The 17,951-nt window shown below is 41.0% G+C and overlaps 1 protein-coding gene across 3 annotated transcripts in view; it reads right to left on the reverse strand.

Moving 5' to 3' along the window:
* LOC144019234 (uncharacterized) overlaps positions 1-17,951 on the reverse strand; it is a 55,122-nt gene that overhangs the window by 34,182 nt on the left and 2,989 nt on the right. For 2 of the 3 annotated variants that reach the window (XM_077522167.1, XM_077522166.1), the window contains 5 exons: positions 15,827-17,064; positions 11,860-11,913; positions 7,839-7,892; positions 5,738-5,791; positions 4,531-4,584 (listed from right to left, as the gene is read on the reverse strand). In XM_077522167.1, coding sequence (XP_077378293.1) covers positions 4,531-4,584; positions 5,738-5,791; positions 7,839-7,892; positions 11,860-11,913; positions 15,827-17,064 — 1,454 coding nt within the window. The remainder of the gene's footprint in view (positions 1-4,530; positions 4,585-5,737; positions 5,792-7,838; positions 7,893-11,859; positions 11,914-15,826; positions 17,065-17,951) is intronic. The other variant, XM_077522168.1, reaches the window with a different exon arrangement.

Below are 17,951 nucleotides of genomic sequence, written 5' to 3' on the forward strand. Positions count from 1 at the left end.
TCACAGTCAAGCCTAAAGGCGTGATGTTTTTGCAATGTGCTGTAAATTAGAAATGAGTGGCCCAAAAATCAGGGAAAGAATGAGTCTTCTGAAGAAGCCAAATAACCGCAATCAAGATTAGTCAGCAGAACACGTAGAATAAGAAATCTTTGAAAAAGGGCTTTGTTTGTCCTTACAAAGAGTCTTCAGACCACACAACAGGCAACAACAAGTAATAGTTTGTTCGACAGGCTAAAAAAAAAGAAGTTATTTCCATGGAATGTTCTTTTTTTAAGAACGTATTCCCTCTTGGTGAAGCGCCCACTTCCCCTTTGACAGGGATAGCGTACTCAGCAAATAACATTTGTGAGCGTGTTATTTCACCACAAAGAGCGAAGCCATAAGAGCTTCTTTTCCAGTGGTCCACCATACTCATCATAGCTGGCAAGAGAAGGAAAAATCACACATACTGGCCCCAGCCCTGCGAATATTCTACTCAAGTGTCACTTTACAGCGCTGACTGTCTCCCAGGCAACCTTCACATGCTCTGGAGAGACTGAGGGGCTTTCTCTGGCATTGAGACAGCCAGTCAGCCAAAGATTAAAAATAACAATCATAATCATAATCAGCAAAAATATGTCATGGAAACTGCGCTTGGTCATCGTTTTACATAGTGTGACCTTTGCCAAGTGATGGAATTCTACTGTCATTTCTGTTGTGTAAGGAGTTTTGGGGATTTCCCCATTCAAAGTTACACAAACTCACAATGTATTTAAACGTGATGACATAAAATAATGCAATCCAATACACAAACACACATACTTATTTGAGATCCGTACATGAGGAAACAATACATTATTGACATTTTATGTTATCCACAAAACTCAACTCAACTTTATTTATAAAGCGCTTTAAGAACAGGCATTGCTGTATACAAAGTGCTGTACATAAACATAAACATCAGTTTTGCAGTAAAGTATAAGGTAACAAAAAAAAAACAAAGCAAGCATTTTGACGTGCGAATACAAGAAACTAGTCTAGTCTCGTCAAAAGAATTGTTTACAGTATATTCTACGCAGCCCCACAAGTCTAAACACGGAATAAGAATTAAGCAGGAAAGTCTACTTTGTTTTTAACCCATCTCAGGGAGCGGCCATTTTGCCACTTGCTGTCGACTGAAAATGACATCACGGTTGCTCAGGGATCAGGTAATGACCAATCATGGCTCAACATGCAAACATCTCATACTCAAAAAACAGGTGAAATGTGATTGATGGTTACACCTCAACCAATCATAGCTCAGGTTCAACAAACAGCTGAGTCATGATTGGTCGTTGCCTGAGCCTTGAACACCTGTGATGTCATTTTTAGTTGACAGCAAGTGGCAAAATGGCCGCCACCTGCGGGTGGATGAAAATGGGTGGATTTTGCTGCTTAATTAAAGTTGAAGTTGAATTCATATTCCACAAACGCAATATTAATCAGAATGCCGTGTTTAGACAAGTGGGGCACATACAACATATTATTATAAATAATTTTTTTGGACTTGACTTCCCATTTAAGAAGCAGTGTTAATGTTCAATAATGCATAAAGTGACAGTGTCTTACAATTACAGTTATATATACTTTTTAGGTTTTAATGACCACTTAGCCTACTACATTACAAAGTATTTAAAAGTATTTTAATGCAGGTCATTATAGTGGTACGTGGATCGCAATGTATTTTTTGAGGTGGTAGTTGGTGTAAAAGTTTTAGAACCACACGCCTAAATCTGATTTAAATGTTTTTGGAAACAAGAAAAAACAATTCTCAGCTAATTGTTGTTGTTTTACTCTGTGATGATGTGAATGTGATTGTGAATGGTTTTGTGCCCTGCAATGGCAACCAATCCAGGGTGTAGTCTTTAGCCTATATTGTTGAGATGAGGCTCCAATTCACCACAGAATATAATAAGCTAGCACATAGAAAATGGATGGATAGGCTTAATGTATTCAAGTATAATCGACAGACTATGGACAGGGTGAGCACAATGAACCACATGAGGGGCATTTGATGGAAATTTTTTGCCACATTTGAATAAAAAGTGCTGAGTAATGTTTTTTTTTTTTTTTTCTGTTTTGGCTCCCGAGGCAGGAATATGACCCCGATGATTTGTAAAGGAGTTAGTTGAATGCAGCTGTGTGCGATGAGGTGTCTGGTGGCCTTGCGCTGAGCCAAGGTGATCGCATCTCTTTAATTCACTGGATGCAAAAAGTGCATTTTAATACGCTGTTTGGAGTTGCAGCATTAGCGCGCGTGAAAAGGTTTAACCCAGATGTGTCCGGACTTGAGCCAGACTGTCAGACAACGCCCAGCGAGAGATTACCATAAACGATCAGGAAGCGGATCAGCGTTTTCCCATGACTGCATGTTCTATGACTCATGAGGAAAGAAGAGATATTTCTTTTTTTCATATATTCAAAGATGCAGAGAATTGATATATCGCATTATTTGATTGCGTAACACATTGATTTAGATATACTGTACAGTTCCATGATTCATGTCCTGTGAGTGTGCTTTTCTCGCAGACTCCCTAACCTTGCTGTGACCTTTGAGTGTATTGATAAGGATTCTTTATCCCCATGGAGCGGACACGCACATTGAAAAAGGGGAGATTTTTCTTGTTGCTGCTTTCTTGCAACTTGGCTCTAATTTAATCAGTCATGAAACGGTGCACGTAACAGCACATCAAAGCAATGATAATTCACTCTCCCCATTTGCTGTGGATCTCAGGAGATACTTTTGCTCCACGACTAAGTCCATTTAGGGTGGGTTCCTTCTAGGAAAGCCGATACCGCCAGATGAATGTCAACAATTTTGGCATTCGCACTCCCAATATGGTTTTCTTGCTGCTTCTAAGAATCTACATTAAAAAAAAAAAACATCTGTGAAAAGTTTTCAATTCACATTATTCGGATGGTCATAATATTCCACCTGGAGCTAGTGGGGCTCAACCGTCCAGCTTTAAGGCAAAGGACACATTCATTTCTTTGTGTTGACCACCATTGGCTCTAGGGGTAATATAGCCTGCCAAATGAGCCCCACTTAGGTGATTTGGCAGTGCATATGCAGAGTGGCTTTTATTTAGATGGTTATATAGTTGTTAGAGTGAAACTGACCAATTTTAGGGGAGCATCTGGGATAGGCTACAACTCACTTGCGGCACTAACGAGGAGGAGCGCTATGGAAAATGGATGGCCAATACATACGAAATATGTGCAAATAATAGTGTATGTATGCAAATAGAAGGTTCAATTGTTGAGCCCAAAGCTATTACACTATTTGGTTTCATTTTGAACTGTTGAATGGTATCTTCTGACTGGAGAGGAGAGGGAAAGTGATCAAAGTCTGTAAAAAGGTGTTAGAGATGTTTGTGTATCTTAAAGGAATGGCAATGTCATTCATTAGTTCCGATCTCACCCTTCAGTTCATTGTGCCGCTTCTTTTGATGTGCCACTTTGGCCACCGTGGGGCAGTATAATACAGTCATACAGGCAGAAGAAGAATCATTACTATTCTTAGTGCTTCAGAAAGCTGTAATAATATGAATTGTTTTTCACAACGTATAACGATATATGTCTTGTGTTAATGTCTGTGTAGATGTGCCGTTTATCAGTGTCTTATACGGTCTTAATACTGTGACAATCCTTTAGCTGGTCTATGGTGTTTTCCGTAATGTGTTAGCTTTGCTAGCTTAGCCTGCCATTCCTAAGACAAAAGTCTTTAATATTAATAGCACTAATACAGAAATATTGCGACAACACTGTTGATTTTTATCATTGCCCCATTCCATTAACAGTATGTTAGCATAGCATAACTCAATGCTTCCTAATGTATGTTGCATATTGAGCGAAAGGGAGCGCAAGTATGCAAGTGCCTGAAAGCAGGTGTCAGTGTTTACAACTTCCTTTGCTGTCCGTTTGGGAAACAAATCAATGGATAACCTGTGGGGAAAGGTTAGCATTGGAAATCACTTGGGCTGTGTGATTCCAGAAAGCAGCATAGCAGGATTTAGGGAGGAGGCCAACACTAAAATGCAAAGCACAAGGTCTTGAGGAGAAGAGTTCGCTGCTCATCATCATCATCATCACTGTGACAACGTGACACGGAAAGAAACGCACGCGTGAGCAAAAGCGTGCAGGACGGCGCAGAAACGTGGACCGAGAAGTTCCTTTGGGTGAGCGTATGCTAATGTCGCCGCGTCAAACGGGCGCTTGGAATCTGACTTGCAGATGTACAAACTACAGTGAATCCAAAACGCAGGTGCGCTCCTTACTGGATGCCTGCCTTACGTTCCAAGCAACAGCCTAACATCCACTTTTTTGGCTCTGAAATATTCATTCCAGATCAGAGCAGGGATGAGGAGGAAGAAGAGTTCATATTCAGATGTCTGCTCCAAAGACACAATATCGCACATATGGGCCCGTAACATGTTACAGATGCCTTCCTGCGAGACTTAACTGCATGCGCAAACATAAACAGATTTGTGAGACGGAACAGATGCGCCCTACCTTTCGCCCATGTTGGCCGGGCGGTCCAGCGTGACCTTTGACACCAGGCTCTCCCTGCAACAACAAAGTGGGTCACACGTTCTCAATCGGGCGTAGTAATTTTTCACAGAGGATAAAGAATGTGACCCTATGTTTTTCAGCACCTACATTATATTGTGTTCCATAATTATACATCTACCGAATGACAGAATAGAGTCTCCTTTTTGCCTTTTCACGTTCTTTTATAATCATCCATCCATCCATCCATCCATTGTCTTGACCGCTTATTCCTCACAAGGGTCACGGGGGCTGCTGGCGCCTATCTCAGCTGGCTCTGGGCAGTAGGCGGGGGACACCCTGGACTGGTTGCCAACCAATCGCAGGGCACACAGAGACGAACAACCATCCACACTCACACTCACACGCACACCTAGGGACAATTCGGAGCGCCCAATTAACCTGCCATGCATGTCTTTGGAATGTGGGAGGAGACCGGAGTACCCGGAGAAGACCCACGCGGACACGGGGAGAACATGCAAACTCCACCCAGGAAGGTCCGAGCCTGGACTCGAACCGGAGACCTCAGAACTGGGAAGCCGACGTGCTAACCACTCGACTACCGTGCCGCAGTAGTAATCAACAGTAGAAAAAAAGTAGTTTGCACATTTTCTCCCATGGACACTCAAACTGTGTTGATATCATATCTACAGTTGTTGTGCATTAGTAGCATTGCTTCCAAGTTTGACATTTACAGTGGAGCAGAATTAGATGCTCCCTCACCCATCCAAGTTGAAAAAAACATAATTGACAAGTATACTCGTCAATGGCAGTGAATGAGGCAAAATGAATGGATGTTGGTGTTAGGTATACAGTAGATCAATTTTCGGCCATAAATATATGAGTGGATATCGACTCCAAATCTTGGCTATCGGCAACTTTGATGAAAACATTGGTCTGCCATTGATTATGTTGGTCCATTCATCCCAAAGGTGTTCGATGGGGTTGAAGTCAGGGTTTCGAAACTCATTCATGCATGCTTTAAATTTGTCATGCATGAGTGTAAAAATGTCCAAAATGTTTTGGTAAGACGAATTAAGACTCCAAGAGGTCTAGTGCAGATGCTGATTGATTGATTGATTGATTGATTGATTGATTGATTGATTGATTGATTGATTATTAGTGTCTCTGTAGTGTATTTTGGACAATCCTTTTCCAAGGCGCCACATACTTTTTGTCCTTCCGGTGCTTGACCAAGAGATAGACCAGGATCCCCTTTTTCTCCCTGAAAAGAAAAATGGAGGTTTTATACGTCGCGCTGCACTTTCTCTACATCTCCAAAACACTCACTCACACATTCCCAAGGCCCCGAGACACTTTGTTTGCATTCACACTATCAGCAAGTAATGAGATCATCCTTCTTGTTGGTGTATTTACACGAGCGTACGGGCCATTTATGCCCTCCAGGAACTCAGTTTACATCAAGGAGTGACTTGCGGAACATTCTTCTCCCTTTTCGGGCAGTGGGACTATTGGGTGCATTCTGGGTCAGCGTGTGGTGCCTAATCACGACAGTGAGGAAAAGGCCTGCACATTTCGACTTGCAGGAGAGCCCCCGTGGGGGAAAACGTGACATCACTGGCTTGGGTGGGGAAGTTGACTCGTTTTGAAGGAGGTCATGTGGCGTCTTGAACCTGGCAGTCCAATCAAAGGTGGAACAAGTTGACACTAACGCCGTATCGCTTCCTTTACATGTCCGTATCGACTAAGATTTGGCCATGAAGTGTCTTTGGGAATTTTTCTCCAGATTGATTGCTTAAAAGTGTGGCGAGTGGCTCTCAAGCCAAGAGAAACAACATACTGTACATACATCAGTGTTGTTTTTTATTTCCACTGGATCATGTAAAGTTTTCAGCGCAAGATGTGGCGACTTAGCCAATTGTACCCTCCAGGCGTTATTTATCTCAATTTTCCTCTCCATGTCAACGTAATGGTCAGAGTAATGAGTGACTGAACATCGTCTTGTTGCAATTTATCATCATTACATCCAGATCAGATAACGTGCGCAAAACAAACCTCAGCTAGCTTACAATATTTGCTTGCGAAGTGCTTCGACTGCACGTTAATGGCCACAGTGGCATACGCGGTGGAAAACCAGCGCCTTTTAATAGATTTACCTGACATCAAAACACCTCTCATTCCAGGAAAGTATAACATAACACGACTCCCCCGTGACATCACTTTGACATATTATTCTTAGCAAGCTGCTCTCTTAACAAATCAAAGCTGCTGATGTCAAGCAATTGTAAATTGTAAAAGCTGCTCGCTTCACCCGAAAGGAAACAAGAGACTATTTTAATAGGCAAGAAGAGTTGCTCAGTTTGGAGGATTTGACCTCATTGGCCCGTCAAAAATACACACGTGATCTTACGATGACCAAAACAGCAGCTTCGTGTGATTGTGAGGCGTCTTTTTGCTTCACATATGCAAAGATCATTAGCATAAATGCTGAAAGGCATTGCTTTGCATTTTCCAATGAATTCACCACTGATTTTTATCATGTGGAGTTGAGAAATATTCAGCTGGAATGGATTCACTTCATTGATTTTTTTTTTGTTTTTTTTGTTCTATTGTGTAATTTTGGTCTACCAATGAGGATGTAATTAGTTAGCCGCAAAAACGGGCAGATAGTAACTGAAAAGTGAAGTCATCAGCTGATGAATTGTGGTTTGGGACCATTTGCAGCCTGCAAATAATTATTTTAGTTACGCAATCGACTGACTGGTAGTGATTGGAGTGAGGTTCCCCAGGGTAGAAGGTCAATCCCTCTGCAATTTGGGCATTTTCTAAAGTTGGACTGATTTTCACCAGGCTGCCTTCACATGATGTTCATATTTGTCATAATGACACATTAAAGTAATGACTCAAATGTGTTAGTTATCTAATTCGCTTTAAACAGGATGGGACATTTTTGGTAGGAAAGAAATTACTGTGGAGAACGCTTCAAATTGCCTTCTAGCCAACATTTAATGAAAAAAAAGAAAGTTTAATCAACAGTTGATTTTTTTCCGATTGTTGCTCAAGGATCCCTTTTTCCCCAATCTGTAGCAAATGGCTCGTTCCTCTTATTGATTTGCTGCATGGTGGGCATCTATAAGGCCGTAATGTTGAGCTTTGAATCCTTAATTATTAGTACCTGAATCTTCAACCATCCACTATCGAAACTGAGTTTGCTGTTCAGGGTTATGTGGAAACTGGAGTTTATCTGACCTGATTGGACCAGCCAATTCCCACTCAATCACAAGGCTCTTATCCTCTTATCAATGCCATACCTTCAATCCAGGTGTTCCGGGTCGACCGGGGTTTCCATGTGGACCAATGGGACCCTAAAGCCAGAAACATGATTAGGAAAGGAACTTTCTGACTGGCTTTCAGAGAGCTGAGTGATTAACTAACAAACAAAACAAAAACAAAACAAAAATCCAATTGCTACCAATTTTCAATTGTGATTTATTGTGCGATTGTTTTAAGGTCTGCCTTCCATGTATTTTTTTTAACAAACACAAGCAATATCAGAATTTTTATACATAAATGTTTTCTGTCTTATATGTTAGGCTTATGCTAATATAAAGACAAATGAATACCTTCTGAATACCTGTGATACCTTCACACCTGCCCTGTTGTGGAAGCCCAAACGTGGTATCATTCAATAAAAAAAGGACAGTTTGAAATAAATATCCTTTTGATTAACAGACAATTATATAACATGATCATCAAATTGTAAAATGAAGTATTATTAAGAATGTGTTCATACTATTCTTTAATATGTACTTATTTCACTATGATTAAATATTTCATAATTATTAATTTAACAATGTCAATTTAAATTTTTACTTTTTTTTTAATTTAATTTCATTTTCAAAATTTTATAAAATAAAAAATAAACTTTTTTTTTTATTTATTTTTTATTTATTTTTTTACTTTTTTAAATTTTAGAATGTCATTTTTCAGCAGAAAAACTTGGTCTGTCAATCAAAGTTAGTGGGTTGAACCTCTACTGGATCCTTTAAGATTGATTACTTTTCCGAGACACAAGTCATGGCCGCTGTTTGCGGCAACAGAAGACTGTATAAACATAACAATGTCAAATGTTACATGTACAGTTAATAAAGGTTTATGGTAAGACTGATTATTTCTATTTTTCTCTCCATAGTTTCCTATTGGAAAATTGTTTAGAATAAATCAGAGATCGTCTAGTATCACCGAATGGGCCCCTAAAGTTCCACTATATAACTGCTAACATGCGTGCATATATATGCTTCTCTTTCCAGCCGCCGTCTGAGATCCGGGGCACGGCCCTTGGGTCCCAGTGTTTGGATTTGGATGCTCTGCGAGCCCTCATGTGTCTCCTTCATGTCTCTCCAGCCTCCGCACCATGCAAACGTAGGTTATTTTCCTTTCCCCTGCACTTTTCCACTGGTAAACGGGTTCTCATGATGTGAAGGCCACTCATCCATCACATCATCTCCCCCCCTTCCTCTAGTGGCTTCGTGCCACAAACTGTAGGCATGTGATTTAAAACCTGCTTGGTTGTAATTCTTTGAGAAAATCCACGCCAAATGTTTCTTTTTTTGTGAAAGTGAGTCAGACCAGGTGGGCAGAAGTGAAAATACAGTTTACCGCTGATGGGATCATAAATTCATGCAAACTACAAAGAAGGGCTGCATGGAAAAATAAAGCACCATAAAGGCTCCTAGTGTTCAAGAAGTGCTGAGATTGCAAAATCTTTAGCATTAAAATCTATTCAAAGGCCCGAACAGGAAGCCACTGTATCTTCTGCCCGTCAGGTTGTGAAAGAAAAGGATCAGATTCCACCTGGGCGATCCTTTCCACATCTCTGTTTTTTATCTGACTTCACTTGTCAGCTTGTGGGGGAGAAGTCAAAGAAGTCAAAAGAGCCTCCTTGCCTCTATTCCCCACTCCAAAAAAAAAAAAAAGGCTCGGACCTTCTTCCCCCTTGCAGGCGCTGGACATATGGAGACACTTAACAGAAGCTCATCCACAGTTTCCTTCTTCTTTTTGTTTCAGCGAATTCCCCCTTTTTTATGCTCCAGATTAAAACGTATGGAAGTCATTATTGGCAGATAAAGAGCAGGCAAAGGGAGGTAACAAATTGCCGATTGTGCAGCGGCCTCCACTGATGACCAAGCGTGCAATGGAGAGACATCAAACACGAGTGCCTGCAGGTAACCAAACACACACACACACCTGACACCTTCAGAACGAGGTCACCTGCAAGTCGAAACTGTAAGCACATTTACTACGTGTGCCGATGACTTTTACAGGAGGCACTACTGTTTTTAGGGGCCATTAGTGCACAACAGACCCACTAACACCTTGACTGGGATTTTACACTGATGATTAGAATTTTGATGGAAAACATTATTACGTGTTATTTCCACATTCGGTGGTAACTACTTCATGTTATAGCCCAAACTGGTCAGTTATTTCAGTTCTAATAAACAAGAAATCATTAGCAACATCAAACTGGTTTATACTTGGTGTGCATCTCGTACAAGACAATTTGATATTTAGCTCGATACAGGGGGTATATGAATGCAATTTGAGAACAATTGTGTAGCCAATCAAGACCTGAATCCAAAAAGCAGCTTTCAGTTTGAAAAATATCCATTTGTAAATGTGAAACAAAACAGTTGGTATAGAAGCTTTATGGATGATAGTTCAGTGTAACGATTGTACCACTTAATGAAAGCATTTTTTTTAATCACACTGGACTTTTTTTTGTGCAACTGTGAGGTAATCATTTCTAATCTTGCCCATTTCTTTCTAATCTAATAATGGAAACTAGCCGTGGAAATGTCTGCTGCTTCATGAAAATGGTGATGAAATACTCCGAGTGTCAGTGTGGCCTCCATTTGGGTCTCCGGTGCTGACTGATGAATGAACCTCAAAGTGGTTGGTGTGCAACTGCAGCGACCCGCTGATCTCCAGACGGGGTCTTTAAACGCTTTAATATGATGAGGACAAAGACTTCTTTCTTTGCTCTTTAAAGGGATTGGGCTGCAACAGCCCAGCACCACCGAGGTCCCACCACAGAACACGGTCTCATGGGCAGGTGGAGTTCATACAACCCCCCCTACCACATGTAGGATTCAAAAGTCACTCAGTAGTTCCACAAAGACCAACACACCTTTTTTTTTCCTGATTAAATTAAGTCAGACTTAGTTAGTTGTTTGCCCATCGGTTTTGGATTCTGGATGCCACGTGTGGTTCCAGTGACAACATAGTGAGTCAAACCACAACAATGAATTGATTCTATCAACACTCCTCTCAGATTCGGCTCCGAAACACAATGTTCTTCCTTGACCATCCTGACCTTGACAAAGGAAATCCCTCAGCATGCCCAGACATCACAGAGAGTGCGTACAGGCACATGGAGGCTATACACGCCACAATTGAATACAGTCTTCCTTAGTTCACATGTGCAAAGGAGGTCATCTAGCAAGCCCAAACATCATAGGGAGTGCATACGGGCAAATGGAGAGCAAACACACTAAAATTTGATACATTTGTCCTTGGTCAAAGAGCCAACCATTGACAAAGGAGATCCCTCAGTATGTTCAGACATTGAAGGGAGTGCATACAGGCAAATGGAGGCCATACACAGCAACATTTAAGAGGTTCATCCTTGGCCAATTTGTCAACCAATGACTAAGGAGATCCTGAAGCACACTCGAACATTTTAGGGAGTGCATACAGGCAAATGGAGGCCACACACACAAAAATTAAACACATTTTTCTGTGGCCCATGTTGTCAACTATTGACAAATTCCTCCGCATACCTGAACAGTGGAGGGCGTGCATACAGAGGCAAATGGAGGCCATGCACACCAACATTTATGAGGTTCATCCTTGGTCAATTTGTCAACCATTGACTAAGGAGATCTCTAAGCATACCCCAACATTTTAGGGAGTGCATACAGGCAAATAAAGGCCACGCACTCAAAATCTAATCTCTTTGTCCTTGGCCAACATGCCCACCATTGACAAAGAAGGTCCCTCAGCATGTCAAGACATTTGTAGGGAGTGCATACAGTCAAATGGAAGCCATACACCGGACTGAGCCAGATAATGAGTTTTCAAGGAAATTCTCACACATTAGACTGTTTTCCTATTTATGATTTGATTTTGACTATGATCCCGAATCGAATCTTCATTTGGTTAATGATTTTGTACGTTAAATACCACAATAAATTAAATAAATAATTTCAAGTGGAATATTTAATTTGTCAAGATGCAAAGATGAGAGATTGAAGTGTTCTTTTCACTCACCCGTGGACCCCTCTTCCCTGACTTTCCTGGCAATCCTGGAAGTCCTTGAAATCCCTGGAAAAGAATGATGTCAGATGGCTTATATTTCATTTTTATAAGTACATGTAAAATGATGTCACAACAGGTGTATTCATGTTGTATTTTTAATGAATGTCCCATAAACTATTAACAGTAATTTAAATGCTATTAAGTAGCAGAAGGTAAAAACTGTGATAGAGTGAAATACTGACAGGCCAGAAAATGTCTTATTAAGGGTGCAAGTGACCCTTACAAAGCCAATATTCCTCAAGCTAGTAAAGTCACTTGTGACATATAGAAACAGGCAAGGCAACACGCTTTAATGAAGGCCATTGGCCAGCTTTAAAACAATTTCATACATGGATTAGCAAGGCTCGGAAAGGTCAAAACTAATGAGGGATCTGAGAAACATGAGCTCGCTTGTGAAGTTAGCAGTGTTGGTTAGTTTCCCTCACGGCCCTGGCAATAACAAGAACAAGATGGTTCTGTTGAGAATATAGTCGGAAGTCTGGCAAAATGAGATACACTTAGCACAAAACCAGAAGCGTTTGTTGCGTTGTTTCAAAGAGGGATATTATGGAACTGGTATTATCTTAAGCATAACCACCTGCTATGAAAGGAAACACTATCCATAACAACTGCTTGACAGTTTTAAATAACTTCTATCTGCATCCATGCGATTTGTGAATGAAGACTTTGAAAACACATGCAAATGTGGGGGAGAACATGTAAACTTTAAAGGCCAGAGTCAATACTCGAATCCAGACGTCAGAACTATCAGGCAGACAAGCTAACCACTTGGTGTTGCTGTTGTATTACGGTTAGAAAGTCACTCAGTTAGCATTAACGCTACTGAACGCAGAAAGTTTAATCTTGAATCGCTACTGCCTCCTGTGGCCGAAAAAATGAAACTGCACACACCCTTCTTCACGTACAAAATGTTTAGATTACATCACATCTGCAGACAGAGGGCGGGAAATTCAAACCCGAATTCAGCCAGAAAACTATTGGCCAGAGGCTTGCAGGAGTTCCAATTAGTGTTGTTCCGATACCGTTTTTTGCCTCCTGATACCGATACGATACCCAGCTTTGCAGTATCGGCCGATACCGATACCATATCGTATACTAGGGGTGTTAAAAAAAATCGATTCGGCGATATATCGCGATACTTGATCGCGCGATTCTCGAATCGATTCAATAATAGGCAAAATCGATTTTTTTTTTATTTATTTTTTTATTTTATTTATTTTATTTTTTTTAGGATTCACACCTTAAGCATGGAAGAATGTTATATGAACGGAACATTAAGCCTTAATATTTTATTTCAATGCTGTTCAAACATGAAACAAATGAAACAACCTCTATAAGACTGAAATTTCAGATAAATAAATAATACATTTTCATATAAATCTTACACTCTACAAGCTTACTGATTAGTATTTTCTAAATTTGAATGAAAAAAAATCGCAACAATCGACTTATAAATTCGTATCGGGATTAATCGGTATCGAATCGAATCGTGACCTGTGAATCGTGACACGAATCGAATCGTCAGGTACTAGGCAATTCACACCCCTATTACTTAAGGTTTTTTTTTTTCCTCAACATGAAAAAGCTGTCCTGCCATTGGTTCAGAGCATTCAAGGGCCAATAGGATATCTTAGATCGGCATGCAGTGAACATGTCACATACCAGTGAATGTCGTGCACCAGCAAGACACAAGATGCTGCATCCAAAATCCCATATTAGCGTTGGAATTAACGGTATCGGCATGTTACTTGTGAGTAGTCACCGATACCGATACCACTGTTTTAATGCAGTATCGGCACCTCGGCCGATACTAGTATCGGTATCGGAACAACACTAGTTCCAATTATGAACAGCTAAGGTGTTAATCTACTAATTACAAATGTTTCAGTCATAAATGGTCAAATAAAAAGGCTATTGTAAAGATATGTTTGGGCAAATTGTTACAAAGTATAGTTTTATTCACATTATGTCTGAGGTCTTCACCTGGTGGACTTGAATTCCCCCTCGTGGGATCAAAGAACGATTGTATCTTGACATGATAAATAAATAAATAAATCATTGCTAACCAGAGTTACTTCAGATAGGCTAGTGAAAAAGTTGTATAATTTGCGGAAAAGTTGTCTCAGTCTTGACATAACACATGTAAATTATTTTCTTTTTGTTAAAATTACAACTTGTGGAATCGACACTGTGTCAAGAGCTCCGTGGGACTAATTATACCGTTACCATGGAAATCCGTGTAAACAATATAAAAGCAAATGTCAGTGAGTTAAAAAGTCATGCGTAGCATCGGGAAGATGACCTTCGCCACCCAAGTGATTGGCAGCAATTTCTGCTCTCATAGAAATAGTCTGAGTGGCTCGTAGAGCTGCGGTTTCCTTCACCGCCACAGCAGGAAAGATTTATTTCAAACTCTTTTTTTTTTTTTTTTTTTTTTTTTTTTTTTTTTTTTTTTTTTTTGGCTCTAACATGTTTTAATACATGGAGGGTCTCTTCAACAATGGAAAATGTGTGTAAGCATTTTGTGTTTAGCTGAGAGACAGTGAACAAGACTGCAGTGAGCTCATTAATGTCAAGGAGAAACATGTTGATGCAGCTAAATGCTAACGCTAAAGCTATATGTAGATCAAGGTCAGTATCAAAGATACTTGCATTGTGGCATTGTTTAATATTAAAATCTATGACTCAATAATGTCTATATCTGAGTTCACGATTTCCAGTCCTCGCGGTCCGGAGTCCTGCGGGTTTTAGATGTTTCCACCTACCAACACACTTGATACTAAAGATCAGGATCGTTATCAGGCATGCTTGATAAGCTGATTATATGAATCAGGTGTGCTAGTGGGCAGAATCATCAAAAACCTGCAGGACTCTGGATGTTGAGGCCCGGAATTGGTGAACCCTGGTCTATAGTCAGTAGTCCGTACGAAGCCGAGCACCAGAGACTAAATCATTGTTTTAAGTATAAGCTAAAGGTAGCTAAACATGAATCATGTGATGGTATGTCAGGCGAGAACTAAGCTACACCAGCTACAAATCCACTCTTAAAATGCCTCAAATCAAATTATAATCTTATATGACGGTCTTATAAGATATAAAAGTCTGATTGTCTTTATGTGTACCCAGCCTAAGGCGCAGTCCATCATTTGCGCCTAACTAGCTCTCATAGGCACTATAAGCGTGATAGGACTAATCGACTCCAAAATGGTGCACATTTATATACACCAGTCAAATAATTGCTGAGTTATTTCTGTATAAAAGTCAACCTTGGCATTTCTAGAGTGTGCACCAACTGGCATGCCTAAAGCCATGCCGCCAGTGTGCTTGAAGGGGATGCCTTTCTCTCTGTAGCCCCCAAATGGGCTGAATTGAAAATCTAAGCTATTTTTCAGTGTAGCTGGTTAATTGTGCCTTCCTTCTAATAGTGGGCTTTCATCATGCAGTTCAGTCAGAAGAATCCAACACCTCAGTGCCAGCCACTAAGGTAATAGACAGGCCAAAGCTTTTTGATACCACCTATTTCTAGCACAGCTATTAGCTAAATTAGAAATTCGCTCGGGCTTGAGTTTTGACAAGTTTAGATCGATGCAATTTAAGAACAATAAACTGAAGTCATAGGGAAAGCATAAGTTCTAATTTGGATATATCAACACAGAGCGGTCGAGATTTACAAAACCTCAAACCCTAGAGACATACTCAATATCCACGTCAGAAGGATTAACGCCACAAGCTCGGTCTTGCATATGAATGTCAACCAAAGTCGTATTAGGGATTAGCCCACATGGAAACGGCAGCCAAGAGTTAGGAAATGCTATAATTAATCATAATCATTTGTAAAGTAAACACTATGCTGACAGAACTGTACCAGGAACTCTTGCACACACGTTTGAAAGAAGTGAGTTATTGTCTACATACTCACCGGAGGTCCTGGTTCTCCCTTAAGTCCAGGTGGTCCTGCCAAGAGTGAGACGAGGGTCGGTTTCAGGTCAAATGTTTGGAAGTCATCTACGGCTGCAGGAGTGACAGGCATAACTGGCATGCTTTTGACATCCAGCACACTTTTGGGTTCAGGATTTCTTGGCACAACGGTGGACAATTGCTCGTTCTGGAGAAAGTAGGATCTTGAGGATGATGCATGTTTGGACTCGCTTGTGGTCTCCGGTGGTCTTGTTGAGGATGGTAAATCCTTGAATCCAACAAGGGAGTGGACTTCTCTTTGTCTTGTGTCAGAGACTGTTTGCAAAGATAATTCCCGTGTTGGTGGTGTCGGACTGGTCCAAAGAGATGTGGTCACAGTTTGAGTGGGTCTCTCCAGCCCCGGATGGTCCACTTGACTGACGGCAACAGCAGGTTCAGGAGTCCAATACATAGATGTGTTATTCCCAATTAGCAATTGATCACTTGGGGAAAAAATTAATCCTTCAGAGAAGGAAGTAGGTTTCGGAGTATTTTGGAGTAACTCTGTCATTGCCAGTGCTGTTGTATGAGTTAAGTTTGGATCTATGGAAATTAGAGGTAGCAGGGGTGCGAAGACAGGCCGATACGTGTCGGCTTCTCTGCAATGTTTCTTAATGTAATTACAATAGTGATGAGCTGCCTCTGCCGATGGATAAACATCAAACTGGCAGATGGCGCCTTCAAACGGCACCGCATTGTGGTTCCTTTTCCCCAATAGGAACGAGCCCTCCAGATCAAGCGTCCCCACTTTTTTAGCTCGAAAATCTGCTTGGAGGCTTTTGTTCCCGCAAGATGAGTGCAAGGACACCCGGTGGCCTCGAAACTCCAAGGCCAGACTGTGCCACCGGCCATCATGAATGTCATAGTCGAACGCAACAGAGTTCCTGCGGCCAGCGTAAACAAGGACCTTGCCTGGTATGAACTGCACGCCCAGCTGCACTTTGCCTCTCTTGGACACAACGGAGAAAAGAAAGGCACTGTTGATGCGGTGAACGGACAGACTGAGAATCAGGGAGAGATTGTTGCTGGTGTAGGAAGCTGGGATGACGGTGCGCAGAGGCACCTGGATGCGCGCCCTCGGGGTGAGAATAACGCCAGACTTGAAGGGGATGACTCCATTCGGGATGGATCGAGCGCTCCAAGATGTCAACCCGACTGCCCTTTGCCCAGAGAGACCCAGCTGCTGCAGAATATCTACATCTTCAAAACATACAGAAAGGAAAAGTCAGCCGCTTCACACCACAAACATCAAACTGAAAAATCACAAGCAGAAAATGTTTCTATTTTCTGTTGCACGGAATATAAGTTTGTGATTCTTCAAACTCCAGAAAATATTTCAAATTTAATTCACTGCAGACAACTGGAGCATCAATCAGTACTGTATTCAAAAGTCTGACATAAAAAAAAATTGGAGATTCTCCATCATGGAAGTGCAGCCTTTGGTGAGGCGCTGTCAAACAAAGGCGCTGTGTTTAGCTTCAAGAGGTCGGAAAATCATCCGGGGCCAATCAGCTCATCTTGGATACTGTATGCTAATCCGCTCAGTACGTGCGGTGGCGAAACTCCCAGCTTATATAAAGATCTCAACTATGCATGGGTTTGCTCTCCAGAAAATGCAAGGGAAAAGCTGCTTTAAAAAATAAATTAAGAGCTGAGCAGAGGAGAAATAAATGTAGGCAGGAGGAGGAGGGAAAAGCTGTGCAGTCTCTTTGTGCAAACAGTGTGGGGGTCAGCTTCCCTAACAAGTAAAACCCACATTAAAAATACATACCTTCCAGAACCTGAGAAGAAAAACAGTCATGCATATTTCCAACAAAGTACAGATTTTAATTGTTCATCTCCAAGTAAATTTGGTCTTTCATCTAATGATCTACATTCACAGCTTTGCATGCATACTGAAGAGGGAATCAGACAGCCTGAGGCTTCCTTCCACCTCCTGCTGAAGCACAACAAATGAAAACCAGGCAACAACCCAGTTTTACGGAAAAAACAATCAATCATGGGTATTCTGTATGGCATTAATGTCATTGTCATTACTGTTATGGTCTTGTAGCCTTTCTCTTATCATAATAAAGTTTATTTGTTGT

Source organism: Festucalex cinctus, chromosome 5, assembly GCF_051991245.1.
Source record: "Festucalex cinctus isolate MCC-2025b chromosome 5, RoL_Fcin_1.0, whole genome shotgun sequence".
NCBI lineage: Eukaryota > Metazoa > Chordata > Actinopteri > Syngnathiformes > Syngnathidae > Festucalex > Festucalex cinctus.